This window comes from Balaenoptera borealis (assembly GCF_965194805.1).
Source record: "Balaenoptera borealis genome assembly, chromosome: 12".
Classification (NCBI taxonomy): Eukaryota; Metazoa; Chordata; class Mammalia; order Artiodactyla; family Balaenopteridae; genus Balaenoptera; species Balaenoptera borealis.
In genome coordinates, this window is record NC_138869.1 from 41268570 (window position 1) to 41283766 (window position 15197).

General features: G+C 49.8%; 2 protein-coding genes across 9 annotated transcripts in view; one reads left to right on the plus strand and one right to left on the minus strand.

Moving 5' to 3' along the window:
• The window catches only part of DCAF1 (DDB1 and CUL4 associated factor 1), an 82790-nt gene extending 74612 nt beyond the window's left edge, over nt 1-8178 (plus strand). For 5 of the 7 annotated variants that reach the window (XM_082348134.1, XM_082348139.1, XM_082348135.1 and 2 more), the window contains 2 exons: nt 2650-2902; nt 7208-8178. In XM_082348134.1, coding sequence (XP_082204260.1) covers nt 2650-2902; nt 7208-7266 — 312 coding nt within the window. In that variant the 3' untranslated portion in view covers nt 7267-8178. Of the gene's footprint in view, nt 1-2649; nt 2903-4474; nt 4534-7207 lie in introns of those variants that run through there. The other 2 variants (XR_014232809.1, XM_082348138.1) reach the window with 2 other exon arrangements.
• On the minus strand, nt 3258-14791 carry RBM15B (RNA binding motif protein 15B). Of its 2 annotated transcripts, none has more exons than XM_082348152.1 (4): nt 11954-14791; nt 7201-9278; nt 5990-6056; nt 3258-4511 (listed from the first exon to the last, which is right to left on the minus strand). In XM_082348152.1, exon 1 carries the CDS (start codon nt 14671-14673, stop codon nt 11992-11994), a length of 2682 nt encoding a protein of 893 aa, XP_082204278.1. In that variant the 5' UTR covers nt 14674-14791; the 3' UTR covers nt 3258-4511; nt 5990-6056; nt 7201-9278; nt 11954-11991. The 2 variants fall into 2 exon arrangements, with proteins under 2 accessions (XP_082204278.1, XP_082204277.1); XM_082348151.1 differs by having other exon boundaries at nt 7201-10362.
• Between the last annotated feature and the right edge of the window lie 406 nt (nt 14792-15197).

The window sequence follows — 15197 nt, forward strand, 5'->3', positions numbered from 1 at the left end:
GTTCCATACTACTGCATTAAAGCGAATGTTACAATATTAGCGAGTCACATGAATTTTTTTGGTTTCTCAGTGCATATAAAAGTTATGTTTACACTGTACTGTAGTTTATTAGGTGTACATACCTTAACTAAAATATACTTTATTGCCAAAAATGCTAACCATCATCTGAGCCTTCAGGGAGTTGTAATAGTAACATCAAAGATCACTGATCACAGATCACCATAACAAATATAATAATAATGAAAAAGTTTGAAATTCTGAGAATTAGAAAATGTGACATGAGACATGAAGTGAGCAAATGCTGTTGGAAAAATAGTGCTGATAGATTTGCTCGATGCAGGGTTGCTTCAAACCTTCAATTTGTAAAACAAAAACAAAAAAAATCCCCGCAGTATCTGCAAAGTATAATTGCAATAAAACAAGGGATGCCTGTATTCACCTTTTTGGTTTTGTCATTGGGAGTCTTTGGATAGGGTACATTATTACAGAAGAGTAGAACTTTATGTAAATTGCCCAAGTTCATACAACACATAATTGGCAGAGCCAGGATTCTAACCCAGGCTTGTTGGATCCCAAAGCCTGGGCATTTTCTCCTATCCCATACTCCGAAAACAATGATGAGTGTATATATCAATAACTGTGTACTAAATTAACTTCAGAATCAAAAATAAAAATAATTAACACTATCTTCATGTAATTATTCTATTCCACAGAGGCTTAAGAAACACAGGGCCCTGGATACTCTTTTTAATGTGCTTGTTTTTAACTGAGGGAACTTTATTAATTAGAACTAATTTTGGTCAAATCCCTGAAAACGTGTGGAAAAAAGAGGCAAAAGTTATAATCTGGTAAATACTTTGAATTATTTCCCTGAATTTTGACTCCTCTCTCCTTTCCCAGTTATTTGTATGAGCTGATGTATTTGTAGGGCCAGAAGCTAGTCTGTGCGTCAGTTTATTGTTACTGCCTCCAGGCATTCTCAGTTCCTTTCCAGTGGGCAGATGCTTAGTAGCTGTCCACGTGGAGGTCATGTGTGGCCAGGCTGTGGAACAGTGGTCTCAGGTTATCATGGGGGTACGTTCACACACACGTGCACACACAAACTCTGGTGTGGACACATACTTGTACAGGCATTAGGAATACTGGGTATTTAAAGGGGCCAGTTTTTCCCATGTATTTGCCAGAAATTGTTGAAAAGTCTAAATCAGTGGGTCAAACAGCAAATCAAAAAGCCTCTAAATGGTGGTTCCAAAATTATCAAAAGTTCATAAAGCAGAGTTACCCTGCTGAATATGAGCCTAGTTTACTTTACAGCTGATGAACACTAGTGGCTGGATAAGCAGTGTTTGGTTTTTAAGTGATTGGCATGCGGCAGCACTTTTTTTTTTTGGCTGTGTTGGGTCTTTGTTGCTGTGCAAAGGCCTTCGCTGGTTGTGTTGAGCGGGGGCTAACTCTTCATTGCAGTGCGTGGGCTTCTCATTGTGGTGGCTTCTGTTGTTGCAGAGCACGGGCTCTAGGCACGCGGGCTTCAGTAGTTGTGGCTCGCAAGCTCAGTAGTTGTGGCACACGAGTTGCTCCGCGGCATGTGGGATCTTCTTGGACCAGGGATCGAACCTGTGTCCCCTGCATTGGCAGGCGGATTCTTAACCACTGTTCTACTAGGGAAGTCCCGTTTTTTTTTTTTTTTTAAGCACTTCCAAAATGTTTTTAAAGTCTTTTTTCTGCTTATGTAGGGCTTGTTCTGTCTTGACTTTCATTAGGCAGGTGTGTTAAATGAATTTTATATTTTATTATTGCAGGAATTAGAATCCTTTTGCTACTGGCAGTGCTGACAGTTGATGTTTGAGCAGAAGAATTAGTGACTGAATATTGGTCACTTTAACTTGGGAACACCGGTCATCCTTAGGAAAGCAAAAAGGTGTCTTTGTGTCCTCTCTTGCTTGAAGGGAAACAGTTTGGAGGGAATGGAAGGCTGGACAATTTCTCTAGTATACTTTTTTGGTGTGTGTGTGGCTTGAAACAGAAAATGCAAGTATCTCTTAGTGGTAAAAATCTATTTTGTTGGACATTCAGATGATTGGATGCTTGTGATAGCATTGTCAGAGGTGCTGACCCACATCCATGGTTATAAATAAGATCAAGGACAAGAATTTGAAGGGCTTAGGAGCTGGTGACTCAGCAGCTGTGTTCTTCCTGTTTTATTAAAGCACTGCTTTTTAGATTACAGGTAGAAGGTTTAGTTCCAGTGCCTCAAGTGATTTCATTTGGTTTGGTTGATACAGGATAGAGAGAAGAGCCCCTTTGGGTTTACTATTAGTTAGAAACATAGAATGTTGATGGCAGAGACCTCTGTGAAGTGTGTTGTCCATTTCCTTGGATAAGGGCTGTGTGACCAGTAATGCCTTTGTGGAGTGACCAGTAGTCCTTGTCTGAGGAGTGCTTGAGTGTCTTGGGGGACATGTATGTGCCTGTCTCAGCCTTCACTGACGAGTCAAGCTGGCCCATGAAGTGTGTGCTAACCTAGATTACCATGCTCTCTATTGACTGTTACCTCCTCTGTCCTTTGGGAAGAGGAGAGAGACTCCCCATGTGGCCCACATGGGCTGGGTCTCTGAGTTTGTCCTAATGGACCTCATGCTCTCTTACCAGGAAGAGGAAGAACAGGAGGAAGAAGATGATGATGAAGATGATGACGACACCGATGATTTAGATGAGCTTGACACTGACCAGTTGCTGGAGGCGGAGTTGGAGGAGGATGACAACAATGAGAACGCAGGGGAGGATGGGGACAATGACTTTTCTCCCTCTGATGAGGAGCTAGCAAACCTGCTAGAGGAGGGAGAGGACGGAGAAGATGAAGACTCTGATGCAGATGAGGAAGTGGAACTGATCCTGGGGGACAGTAAGTCTAGGGCTGACCACGAGGCTGAGCTTGGGTACCTAGGGAAAGGGCCCTTCCCTGTGCCAGCCCAGCCCAGCCCAGAGGGCAAGGCACACCAGGGTTCTGTGCCCCATAACTAGAGTCACCACCTGGGCCCTTGAGGAAAAGCAGTTTCACATCTCTCATCCTCAGTGCTCCTGTCATGACGACTCTGTAACCAAATGGCTATTATCTCTTTAAAACAGGGGTTGGCAGACTTCTACAAAGGCAGGACAGTAAATAATTTTGGCTTTGTTGGCCGAATGGTCTCTTTTGCAGCTACTCAGCTTTGCTGTTGTAGTGTGAGAGCAGCCAGAGACAAGACATAAATTAATGATGTGGCTGTGTTCCAATAAACTTTATTTACAAAAATAGCTGGTGGTCTTGGTTTGGCCCATGGGTTGTAGTTTGTCGACCCCTGCTTCAGAGGATTAGCCTTAGACTGGACGGCAAAAGTGTAGTTCTCCCAAGAGGCAGAGCTGGTATCAGATGCAGCTGCTCATGGGGGTGCTGTACCTGCTCTTTTCTAAAGTTGTAAAGAAATAAAAGCCCTCTTGTGGGTTGCAGCCCCTTCCTGTCTGCTTTTGGTTAATCCCTCTTAAAGGCCAGGGGACAGATGTTTCTCTTTGGCTTCTGTTTTGTTCCTCCCCACCCCTCTTTCTTATTCCAAGTTTTGAAGAACAAGCTCCAGTTTTTCAGTACCTTTCCATTAGAACAGGTTTCTGAAGTCAAGTTGTCCCCTGCCTATACTAATGACCCTGAGTAAATCACCTAATAGTTCTAAGAGTCTGTGAGCTCTGCTGCTATACTCTGCATGTTTTAAGAGGACATATTTGGCAGCATCACTGTGACGTGTGTCACTGTTGACAGACTCATGCTTGCTGTGGTCCTGGTTCTTCCTAGTGCTGCCCTGCCTGACTGGGGAGTAATCACTGTGATATCCAGTCATTTTTCATGTAGCTAACCTGGCCAGCATTCTCACAGCCAAGGTAGGTATTATGCCTAATATGGTAGCCAGTAACCACCTGTGGCCATTAGAATTTTAATTAAATTTCAAATTCAGTCCCTCATTTTCATGTCCACATTTCAAGTGCTCAGTAGCCACATGTGGCTACCATATTGAACAGCACAGATATAGAACATTTACATCATTACAGAAAATGTTATTGTATTGGCCTAAGCTCAACAAACTTCAAGCCTCTTCAGAGTAGATGCTTGGTTTTTACAGTCATTGGTGTTTGGTGGTGGGGGCAGGGGGAGGGAGGGAGTGTGTATGTATGGTAGGAGAGGAGAGGGTGGGTGGCAGTATATATATTTAAGCATATATGTATAAGATTCTCCTGTTCCACAGTGACCTAAATCCATTTTCTTTGGGATAAATCTTGTACATGCTTCTAGAGCTCAAGATTGAAGGCAGTTGGCTTAGGGGAGACTGTCTTTCTTACGTAAGTCCTCTTGCCAAAGTTGCATTTTGAGGAAGCTCTGTGGGATGGGAGGGATTGCCTTGTATCTGCCCATCTGCTGTTTGCCAACTTCATTTTTTCGTACTTGGAGGTTGAGATGATTCATTGAAGGAGGACTTCCTTTGTCCCTAGCGATGGTCAGAGAGCCAGGTAAGAGGGACTCAGGGGCAAGGGAAACATGACAATATTGATGGGAATAAAAAGGAAGGTTTTACTAACTTCTTTGTCACCTGTGACACGTGGGCAACAAGTTCTGTTTCCCTTAAATTATAAGTAATATAAGGTAGGTTAGGGGAGCAGCTGGTACCCCCGACCTAAGAGTATCACTAATTTTTCCATTCTCAGTTTGAATATAAATTAATTTTGTATTTGGCCTGTAAAATTACTGCTTCCTTTAGCCTTTTACTGTTTATTCTAGGAAATTCATTCTTTTAAGCCCAAGAGGTAATCTGGAAAACCCTAATTCTATCAGAGAATGTTACTTTAACTTGGTGGGAATATTTATGATGTGAAAATGCCATTACAGATGACAAGTTGAGGACATGTCAGTTTGGGCTCTAGAATTGAGGTGGTGGCATGTGCAGCGTGTGTACTCTATTGCTCTTTCTCTGTTTTACAGAGACTGATTGATTGATAGTGGCTCGAAACAGAGCAGAGACAGGGAGCACCCTCTGTATCCTTGGTTTGCTGATATTTTGCCTTACACTAATCATCTGGTGTATTAACTCTTAACCTTTTGGGGCTTATGGAGCCCTTTTAGGATATGATGAAAGCCGCTGTGACTATAGAAAACCACACCCACATGCCCCCCACGTAACATTACATAGGCCCCAGATCCCAGAGATCCAATGATTGATTTCATATACAGAACCCCAGGCCTAGGAAGAGAAACACCTTGACTCTGAGGTGTTTCTCTGTTCCAGTCAGTTCTGACCCCCCCCCCTCAAAAGCCTGTATGTTGTAGAGCAACAGGTTAAATAAACATAGTAGGGACTAACACTGCCTTTGCTTCCAGGGCCTTTCAGAGGGAGAGGTCCCCACCAGGGTCTGAGTTTGGGTCTCTTCAACATTTGGAGGATGAGAAAAGGCTAAGGGAGGTAGAGAAGGGAGTCCTGCCACCTGACCACCAGGAGGGGAATCACTGCCTGACCCCTGAAAGTTCTCTGTTAAACCCTGTGCCTGACAATTATTTGCTTATGGAAGATTGTGTTATCCTCCTCCAGCTGCATTTACAGTCCTTAGATGTGATGCAGAGTTGTTAAGATTCTTAATTCTTAGTAGCTCTACAGCTGATGGTTAGAATAGGTCTCAGGCAGGTGGGTCTGGCATTGTTGGTTCATAGATCGCATGAGCACGAGGGGATTCTTTGCGGTCTGCCATGGGCCCTGGACACAGTGCTATGCTTGAGTCACCCCCTTCCCTGCTCACTTCCTCCTGGAGTTCTTTCAGCAAGGAAGCTGATGAGGCTTCGTTTGTGGTTTAGCGGTGTCAGGTATTAGTTTGATCTCCATCTTGTTTTCCCCACTCCTCACCAATAAAGTCAAGCCATGCTTGTGCCCTGTTAGACCCAGGAACACTGGTTTTTCCAGCCATCACTTTTGCTTACCTTCAGGACTTCGTTTTATCACGGCCATGCTTTTCTTGGTTTTACTTTATCCACTTCAGTTTTCTTCCTAAAGGAGATTGTAGTGAATGGAAGGTTTGGGAACATGTAGTTCTTCATCAGCTTTCCCCGAGTGGAGTCTCTCAGGTACCTGGGAAAGGGCTGATGTGGGATTCTTTGGAACCAGTGGCTGTCCTTCTCCTCATGGGAACCCCAGGGCCTATGGGCATTTTCAGGACTCCAGCTCAGGACCTGCTGGCCCATTTCCCTGGGGACCTTGTTAAAATTGTTTCACAGCTTCCTAAGCTGAGAGTGATCAAAATGGGCACTAGAATTTTTCCTTTACCTTCACTCAGCAAATAGTAGAGCTAGGTACTATGTTTCTCTCCAATTTCTATTATCCAGACAGGTGCATCTACCTCACTTTGAGGGTTCTTTCTGTTACCACCTAGTTTCACCTCTTAATGGATCCTTCCAGAGGTGTTCATGTGGTCTATTCACTGCCTGGAAGGCAGATGGTCAAGCAGAGGGTCAGACACAGTGCCACCTTCCAGGGTGCCATAGCTACTCCCTGCTGACCTCCAGCCCAGTTTTTCTGGTATTGCTGCAAGCTCTGGCTTGTATCTTTTTGGGAATTTGTTCCCTGCAGATTATATTTAGAAATTTCAGAGGAATGAATCCCAGGTTGACTACCTCTGCCTTTATGAGGTCTTCTGAGAAAAGAGTGGCTGACGAGTTTAAGAGAAATCTCATCCTTGCTTGGGCTCAGCCTGCCTTTTTAGTGGTCCTGGGGGTCAGGCAGGCCTGTGCCCACCGGAGGGACTCCAGAGGCCAAAGGACTACACGGGCTCACTCAACTGCTATCAGCCCTGCCCCTTTGCAGCCACTCAAAGCACCATGGGCGAAAGCTTCAGAGGTGGCTTGCCTGGTCCCTTTAGGGCCTTTCAGGCAGGAGGAAGAACCTCTAGGAAGCAAGAGGGTACCACGTCCAGGTCCTTTGAAAGGTAAGCAAGCAAGAGGTCCCAGGAGTAACCATCATTGCCAAAACAGTATATTTTCCAGAGCCAGCTCCGAGGAGTTAATTGACATGTTTTCTTCTTTCTGGAAACTGCTAATTAACCTTGCTCAGGCATAAATTTATGTGTATGCAGGTGCTTTCTCCCTGAAAGCTGCCTACAAGCCTAGTGCGTAATCTAGTTTCTCCCTTTCCTTACCTTTCAGCCGACAGCTCTGACAACTCTGATTTGGAAGATGACATCATCTTATCTCTAAATGAGTGAGGAGCCATCACCACGTGGAAGAGATTCTTGGCAGGCGAGAAACTGAGTCAAATGAATTCAGAACATCTTCCCTTCCCTTTCTCCCAGGGCTCTTTTAAGGAACTGCATGCCCTGCATTCAGAGGATTATGATTTAGAGTCTCACTGGAATCTGAGTCCTTCTAAAAACAATAACCACACAAAAAAAAGACAACAGGGGTTAGGGCCTATTCTGCTTCCCCCTTCTCCTAGGATGGACATATCTTTCCTCAAGGGAAAAAAAAAAACAACACGTCTCTGGGGTTATTTCACAATATATTTTCTTTGTATAATGTTCTTTACTTAAAGAACAAGAAATAGTTTTTTATAAAACTTAAAAAGAAAAAAAAAAGGCATTTATAACTGAGGGTATGAACTTATATCCACCAGGTCTCTTATCCCTGCAGTTCATTTTCTATGGAAGAAAATGATGTCTAAATAACAATAGAGGCATTTTTACATACGTATTTAAATGAAAAGGAAAATCGTGGTTTCTTAAATTGATAAGGATTAAGAATATTTTATTATAAATATAATATATGATTTTTTAACCTGTTTTGTTGCCTCATATGCTGTCAGGTTAATTTGTTTTCCTTTGTGCCAGAGGTGGGGAGGAGGTGCTGCTTGTTTGCTGAATAAATGCCTAGGTTCACCCACCTTCATGGTTTGGGGGGGGCAGCAAGGTCATTGTGGATATTGGTTTTGTGGAGTTGAGGGAACTTAGGATATAAGTTCACTCCCTCTAGTTTTCTTTGTGATTCAGTTTTTCAGAAATCTTTTTTTCTTCCCTTTCTCCCCAATGTGGAAAGTACAAATCAAAGGCCTTTTTCTTTAATGTAAAGTGTATTTATTTAAAAAAAATACAAAATAAACTACAAGTCTGTCTTTCTTTGTTTATGGCCTTTCCCTGTTCTCTTTTACTGAAGTGGGGTCTGTCCCTTTCCTTGTAGCTCTAGCCAGGCAATAAAGACGCCTTCCAAGAGAGGCAGCCCAGGACGGGGGGAGAACACGTTCTGCCCAAATAAAGCACTCTGGGGAGAAAAGCAGCTTAGTCACAGCATCTAACCCTGGTCTGCTGCTCGCCCCGAGGAGGACTGGGCAGGGGGCAGAGGGAGGTGCTCAGGGCACTGCCCACTCCATCTCTCTATCCTGGGTTCTGAAGCAAGAAGGCAGCTCCAGAGTAGATTTGGTGGAGCTAGAACGTTAGGGGTTCTGGGATGTTGTGGAGCAATGAGCTGGCAAAGCTAGGGAGTGAAAGCATTTTGGCCATCCCTGTAGTTGGGTGACTGACTGACTGTCATTACTGTTTTCTGAAGGGAGTACAACAGTAGACCTGGGCAGTTCTTCAGTTTTGGCAGTTTAGGGGCAGCTAGGGCTTGGTCAGGCTGGGTTTGCAGGTACTTCACAGGCCTCTACAACTGGCCTATGGTTAAACTGTGCTACCACCAGGGAAAGTACCAGGTGCTTTTTTACCTTTTCACTCACCCCACCCCACCCCCTTCTTACCCACAATAAATAGGAGACCCTAGTCTCCTTCCTTTGAGCTTGCCCGGTTTCTATCATATAGGTATTTATAGCTAAAGAGACTTTTCTCCCTTTGCTGAGATAAGAGGACAAATTTGTGAAGTAAATAAGCAAGACAAGACAGCTAAAACTCACCAGGGGCTGGTGAAGCCCTGCTGGGCTTCGGAGCACCATACAGTTCATCACACACACTGAAGTGGTTGGTCCTGTGTCACACACAGGCACCTCTTGGTCCTCTAGAGAGCAGAGGTCTCAGCTCTTACGTTGCTTCATGCCTCAGCTTAAATGGACTGCTAACACCTAACCAGTGGACTAGTCTGACTGCTGGTGCATTAGAAGAAAACAGGTTAAAAGTCAAGAAGCACTAAACGCATTGTATTCTAGTCAGTAACTCAGCAGAGCCACCGTCTCCCTGAACTCTGCCAGCAGCTCTTGGGAACACCCACAGGTCTCTCGGGTGGAGATGGGGACCTGCAATAAGAAAGCACATTCCTGTTCAACTTGACAACACACCCTTAGGGAAGTGCCCTAAGAGGCTAAGGAAACATCAGCTCTCTTTATCTGCCAGGGCACATGATCTCAGTCACTTAGGAAGAAACACACAGAATAGTAGCAAACCACCAATGAGGCAAATTTCGCCTTAGGTTGATTTTTGCCTTTAAGCCACACCTCAGATAGAACCTGAACCCCAGGTGGAGGCACAGGTTGCCTGCAGTTAAATAGTTCTCTCTCTGGGGGCAGCATCATAAATCAACCAGGGCCTTGACCACCTGACCTACCCTTGCTAGTGCTGGCCAAGGCCTTTCTGAGAGACGTTACAGAAGCTGCTGTCTTAAGAGAGGAAGGAAGGAGTTGAGAAGAGGGTCCAAGGAAGAGGAGGATGGTCACACAGCGGGAAAACTCTGTAGTTCAATTTGGGGCCAGAAAGCACCTATCCCTCAAGAAGGGTGAACAAGGGTTTAAGTGTCCTCTCCAGCCAGACTTTCTAGGTTTCTGTCTGGGAAAACTAGGAGGCGTAGTATTCTGGGTCCTGAGCACCCACTCTATGAAGGAACAGCCCAGAGAAGTTTTGGGCTTAATACAGCAAGGCGGCTCCGGCCTGTGTCCCAGGCATTCGTCCCTACCTCATCTGCTCTAAACAAGATGAGGCCCATTCCTGCTTCTGGTGGTTCCAACTGCCTGGAATGGTGTAGCTGTGGCCTACTGTGCCTCGCACTGCTTTGCTCAGATACCTGGCAGTTGTGGCCAAAGCTCAAGTACAAACAGGCAAATAAACACATTTGACACTTCTTGTGTTTGTTATGAACGTGCTTTTTCTCTCACGAGCACCAGCTGAAGCCTAGTGAGCAGTACTTCCCCAGGCGCCTTCCTTGCCCTGTTTATTTTAAATCTCTAAGGTCTCAAAAAGTCACCTCTTTCACTGTCCTTGTGGAGAGGCATGTATTGTCCATGAGGTCCGCACTGAGCCCCCGCCTCCATCTCACGAACTGTCTCTCTCAACACATCCCAGCTGTCACCTGCGCTGCCTCGTGCCAGCCAGGGTAGTGGACCAGACCTAGAGAGAGGACAGCACGGTCAACAGAATCCGGAGTTCCTGGTCATTTGGGGGCTCATTTCCCTTACTGGAGCTTCTGTTCTCCCTCAGCCTTGACAATGATCCTTTTGAAACATCTAAACTGCCACAAACATTCTGAAAAAGTGTTTGGGCTGTGCTCTGTGGTGACAACTGCTGTGTGACTGATTTCCCTCCCTGGTCCCTAACACTGCTGGCTTCATCTGCCAATGCTGGCCATACTGTCTTAGTAGAGATGTGTGGCCACAGAACTTAGACTCCTTTCAAGCCATCTTTCCCTCCCAGCTTGATCCCTCCACATTCCTCCCCAGCTCAGCTTGAATGGCTGTGAGCTCTAGCACTGCCCAACACCTCGGCAACTGTGACATTTCCCCACAGAAGCACTTCTCTCCCAGTGGTCCCCACCTCTGCAATATCAGGGCAAGAGACCTAGGCATAAGTGCCTACTTGTACCTGGGAAAGTTATGTCAGTTAACAAGAGCATCTTCCTAACCCACTGTACTACCTCAAAAACTCTTCAGGCCAGGGATTCACAAAGCTCTAGTGACTGGGCAGAGGCCCACTCCATTGACACATCAGGCCCGAACAATCAAAGGAAGAGCCAGAATTCACATACACCGGGACGGGAAAGTTTCAAGAATTAACCAAGGAAAGCTGCCTCCCACTCTCCATTCCAGCATTTGGCCTCCACTGTCCCTTGGAGTCCGAGGCAGCTGTCTCCAACTGGGTATCCCTGGGCTGCTGCATTAAGGCTAGAAGGGAGGCTGAACAAGAGGAGGAGGCCTCACGGATCCATGGTACCAAGACCCCAATATTGCACTGCTCCTCCCATGACTACAAGACCACACAACTGCTAAGGTCTACGTGCTTTCAAAAAGGCCTGAAGACTAGGTGCTTTGTTCAACAGCTACAGCTCAAACTGATGGACACACACATTGTTTAGGGCAAGAAAACAAAAAACTACCACAGCTGCTGGCCAGACTTAGGCTCAACCCCTTCCTGTGCATGGGCTCTGCTCAAGCTGGCATGGCAGGGTCCAAAATGAAACCCACCTGCTCTTAGCCAACATAAAAAACAAATGTGAGTAAAGTCCTGATTCAGCCCAAAGAGCTGAGGGGCTGAGAGCCACCAATGCAGGAGGACTGTGAGATATGCCAGTGGTGGAAAGATGACGTAGGGCATTTGTGTGCATACAGCAGGGAAGTCTTCCATCCTTTGAGAAAAAAAACTTAATTAAACCAGGACTCTGAACAGGATTAAAAATCCATCCTCTGACAAAGGCTTTACTGACAACTTTCCATACAGTTAGTCAAAAAAATAAAAAAATACAGAACACAGCAGACAGTATCTCATACACTAGAAACCAACATGACAGGAGTCCCTTCTCATTTTTCTCATCACTGTAAAAAAAAAAAAAAACAAAACCCCAAAACCTAAGAATTTATAGTTTTGGTGGGGGACAGGACTTTGGTCCCCTACCAAATGAACCGATATAACGCAGCAGAGAATTCAAACCAAGGGGGTACGTTTTGGAGTTGGGGGGGGGAGGCGGGGGGTGGGGGTGGGGTCAGACCTTAAAATAACTGCTTTTGTGGAAAAGACAGGTTCAGGCTAGGCTGTGTCTCTTACTATAACTATCACCATGTGTTCTTCCTCTAGCTTGCCCAATGTCCTCAGTGCTGACTGGAGGTACTGCTGTGAAAAGTCGCAGGGAGGGAAGGCATAGAGCATGCCCGTGCTGTCTCTGCCCTTGGACCCACCCACTGGCAGGCTGATCACCCCTGCAGCCTGCTTCTGTTTCAAGTAGGAGACCAGGTTCCTGAGAAGCCGCCTCTGTAGGCCTGGCTCCACCGTGGGCATCCCCTCAGTGCCAGGCCCACTGGGGGTCGCCTGTGTGGCTAGGAGCACTGCGTAGCCATTGGGGCTCCCCTGCTTGATGCGTCGTGTGACCTCATCGAGCTTGGGCTGGTCCAGTCGAAGGCGCTGGGCAATCTTCAGCTGGGTCAGCTTACTCCCAGAAGTGTGGTCTTTGAGGAGACTGCTGATAACCCCCTGGTCCCCCTCTAGGATGTGCATAGATGTTGGGAAGCAGCTATTTTTCAACACTAGAAGCCCATTCCAACCTAGCTGCAGTGTCTGGGCATACTCTGAAAGATTCTTGAGCTTTTTGGTCTCGTGTTTTGGCTCTTCAAGCGGCTTGGGCTCAGCCTCAGTGGTCCGATGATTGCGCTCGCTCTCCCGTGTCTTCTTCCCGTGGGAAGAGTCTGGAGCCTCGTGATGGTGGTGGTGGCTCCGCTCCTCAGCCCCGTGTCTGCTGTTGCTGAGGGAGTTGCTGCTCGATTCCTTGGTCCCTTCACTGGAATGGTTTTCCTTGCGACTGCGCTCAGGGGTGCGGTCAGAGCCTCGGTCCACAAGCTGCCCAGCACCCTTGGTCCTGCTCCGTTCCTCATAAGGGGAGTGGGTTGTCCTCCCACGATCACTGGAAAGGCTCCGGCGCTTCCGCCTGTCCTCCCAGGGCTTGGGCAGGCCCCGGTCCCCATCTCCTCCCCAGCGCTCACCACTCCGGCTGCGCACTGAGCGGCTGTAGCCCTCGAGGCTGTTTCGGCGGTCAGAGCTTTTACTGGGGCTGGTCCAGTCTCCTTCCAAAAAGGTCCGGTCTCGGTCTGAGTACAGGAGGTGTGGGGGGGTCCTATCCCTCACCCGCAGGTCGGCATCCAGGTTTCGGTGCCTGGTATATCCATCTGGGAGCAGCTCGTAATGCACAGGGAGGGGGGAGGGCTGGTACTGCTGGGGATACCGAGTCTCCTCTGCTTTGGCAAAATCCACCCGCAGCCTGCGGTCTGGACCTCCCAAGGGAAAGCCCCTCATTTTAGCACAGGCGGCCTGGGCTGCGTCCAAGCTTTCGTACTGGATGTAGGCAAAGCTATCTCCTTTGACATGATCAATGGTCCGAATGCTCCCAAAGCGGTCAAACTCCCGGGCCAGAGCCGCCAGTGAGGTGTTAGGTCCCAGGCCACCCACCCAGAGGCGAGTAGTGGGGTTGGCCTTGCCATATCCTATCTTAATGGGGTTGCGGCCAATCACCCGACCCGACATGGCCACCTTAGCCCTGTGGGCCATGTCTAGGTTCTGGAATTTGAGGAAGGCATACGCACCGCCCTGACCACGGGCGGGTCTCTTGATGACCACCTCCTCAATGATGCCGTACTTCTCGAAAGCCCGTCGCAGCTCCACCTCTGACACGCTGTGGTCCAGGTTCCCGATGAAGAGGTTGCGCGTGGCCCGCTGGTCGTCCTCAGGCATCAGGTCCTCCTCGCACACCGCCGGGTAGCCATAGGGTCGCCCGCGGTCGTCGTACAGCCCATAGTAGTCCAGCGCCCGCTCCCGGGATAGTCCTACGGCGGCAGCGGCGGCGGCAGCATCCAGGGCAAAGGCTGCAGCGGCGTGGCGGGCGCGGGGCTCCCGCAGTGGCGGGGCGGCAACCGGGGACAGCGAACGCTGCTTGTACTGGTAGCCGCCGTGCAGCGGGAGGTAGCCGAGCGGATCGGCGGGTGCGGGTGGCCCCGGGGGCGGCGTGGAGGCGGCCGCGCTGCTGCTGCTGCTTCGCCGGCTGCTCCCGCCGCCGCCGCCACCGCGCAGGTACACGGGCTCCACCTTGAGCGGACGATCGTAGAGCAGCAGCTGGCGGGCCAGGGCGTGCTGGCGGGCCTCGCGCGCGTCCTGCGGGTGCCGGAAGTTCACGTAGGCCACGCGGCCCAGCTCAGGCGTGTGCGACAGGCGCAGACTAATCTCGCCGAAGCGCTTGAACTGGTGGAAGAGCCGGTCTTCGAGGTGCTCGGCGGGCAGCGCGGGACTCAGGCTGCTGATGAGCAGCGTCTTGTATTCGGGTGCGGCTGCTGATGAGCCGGGACCCGCGGGCTCGGCCCCGGGCGGCGGCGGAGGTGGCGGTAGTGGAGACGCGCGGGGCGAAGCGCCCGAAGCGCCCGGGTCCCCCGAGGCCTTGGCACCGCGTCCCCCGCCGCCGGCGCCCGATCCTGAGGAGCGGCCGCTGCTCGCACGGTGATTCGCGTCCCCGGCGCCGCGGCCGTCGCGATGTCCACCGCCGCCGCCCCCGCTACCGCGGGGTTTGTCGCGGGCCCGCGTTGGAACGGGGTGCTTGGCGCCGCCCGAGGCCTTGTGCGCCGCCCGCCGCCCGCCCGCCTCCGCCTCCCGTTCGCGCTCCCGCGGCCGCTTGGCCGACGATGACGAGCCGCGCCCGCTCGGGCTCGAGTCTCGCTCGCTCTGCCTCTTCATGGCGCCGGCGCGGCGGGCGGGCGGGCGGCCCGCAGGCCCCTCACAGCGGCGGCGGCGGCGGCGGCCGAAGAGGCAGCGCCCCCGGCGCCGCCATCTTGGACAAAAGGACTCGGCGCGGCGGAGGGGCGGGGCGGGAGCTGCGCCCAGGGCCTGGGCGTCGCGTTATCAAGCTGCGCCGGCCGTGCCACGTGACCCCGTGGTGGGCGGGGCGAGAGCTGCGCCGGGCGTGCGTCATCGGGTTGCGCCCCCCCCATTCCACGTGACCCCGAGGCAAGCGGGCGAGCGCAGCCAGGCCGTGGGCTCTGGCGCCACTGCGCGGCCGGCGTGGACGAGGCTCGGGGCTCCACGGAGATTGGAGACCTCGAAAGAGCCAGCCCAGGTGGCTGCGGGACGTAGCCCTCTGGCTCCCGGCTCCGGGGCCCGCGCTGATGGCAGCGGCTGTGGCAGCCTCTGTAGGCGCGGGGGTCCCAGGCCTTGACCCAGCGGCTTCTTTACGTGGTATTCCCAACTCCAGGACTAGGCTC

What these genes read in the sequence shown, in the direction of transcription:
- RBM15B (XM_082348152.1), bottom strand. Translation starts at nt 14,673, where the DNA reads ATGAAGAGGCAGAGCGAGCGAGACTCGAGCCCGAGCGGGCGCGGCTCG.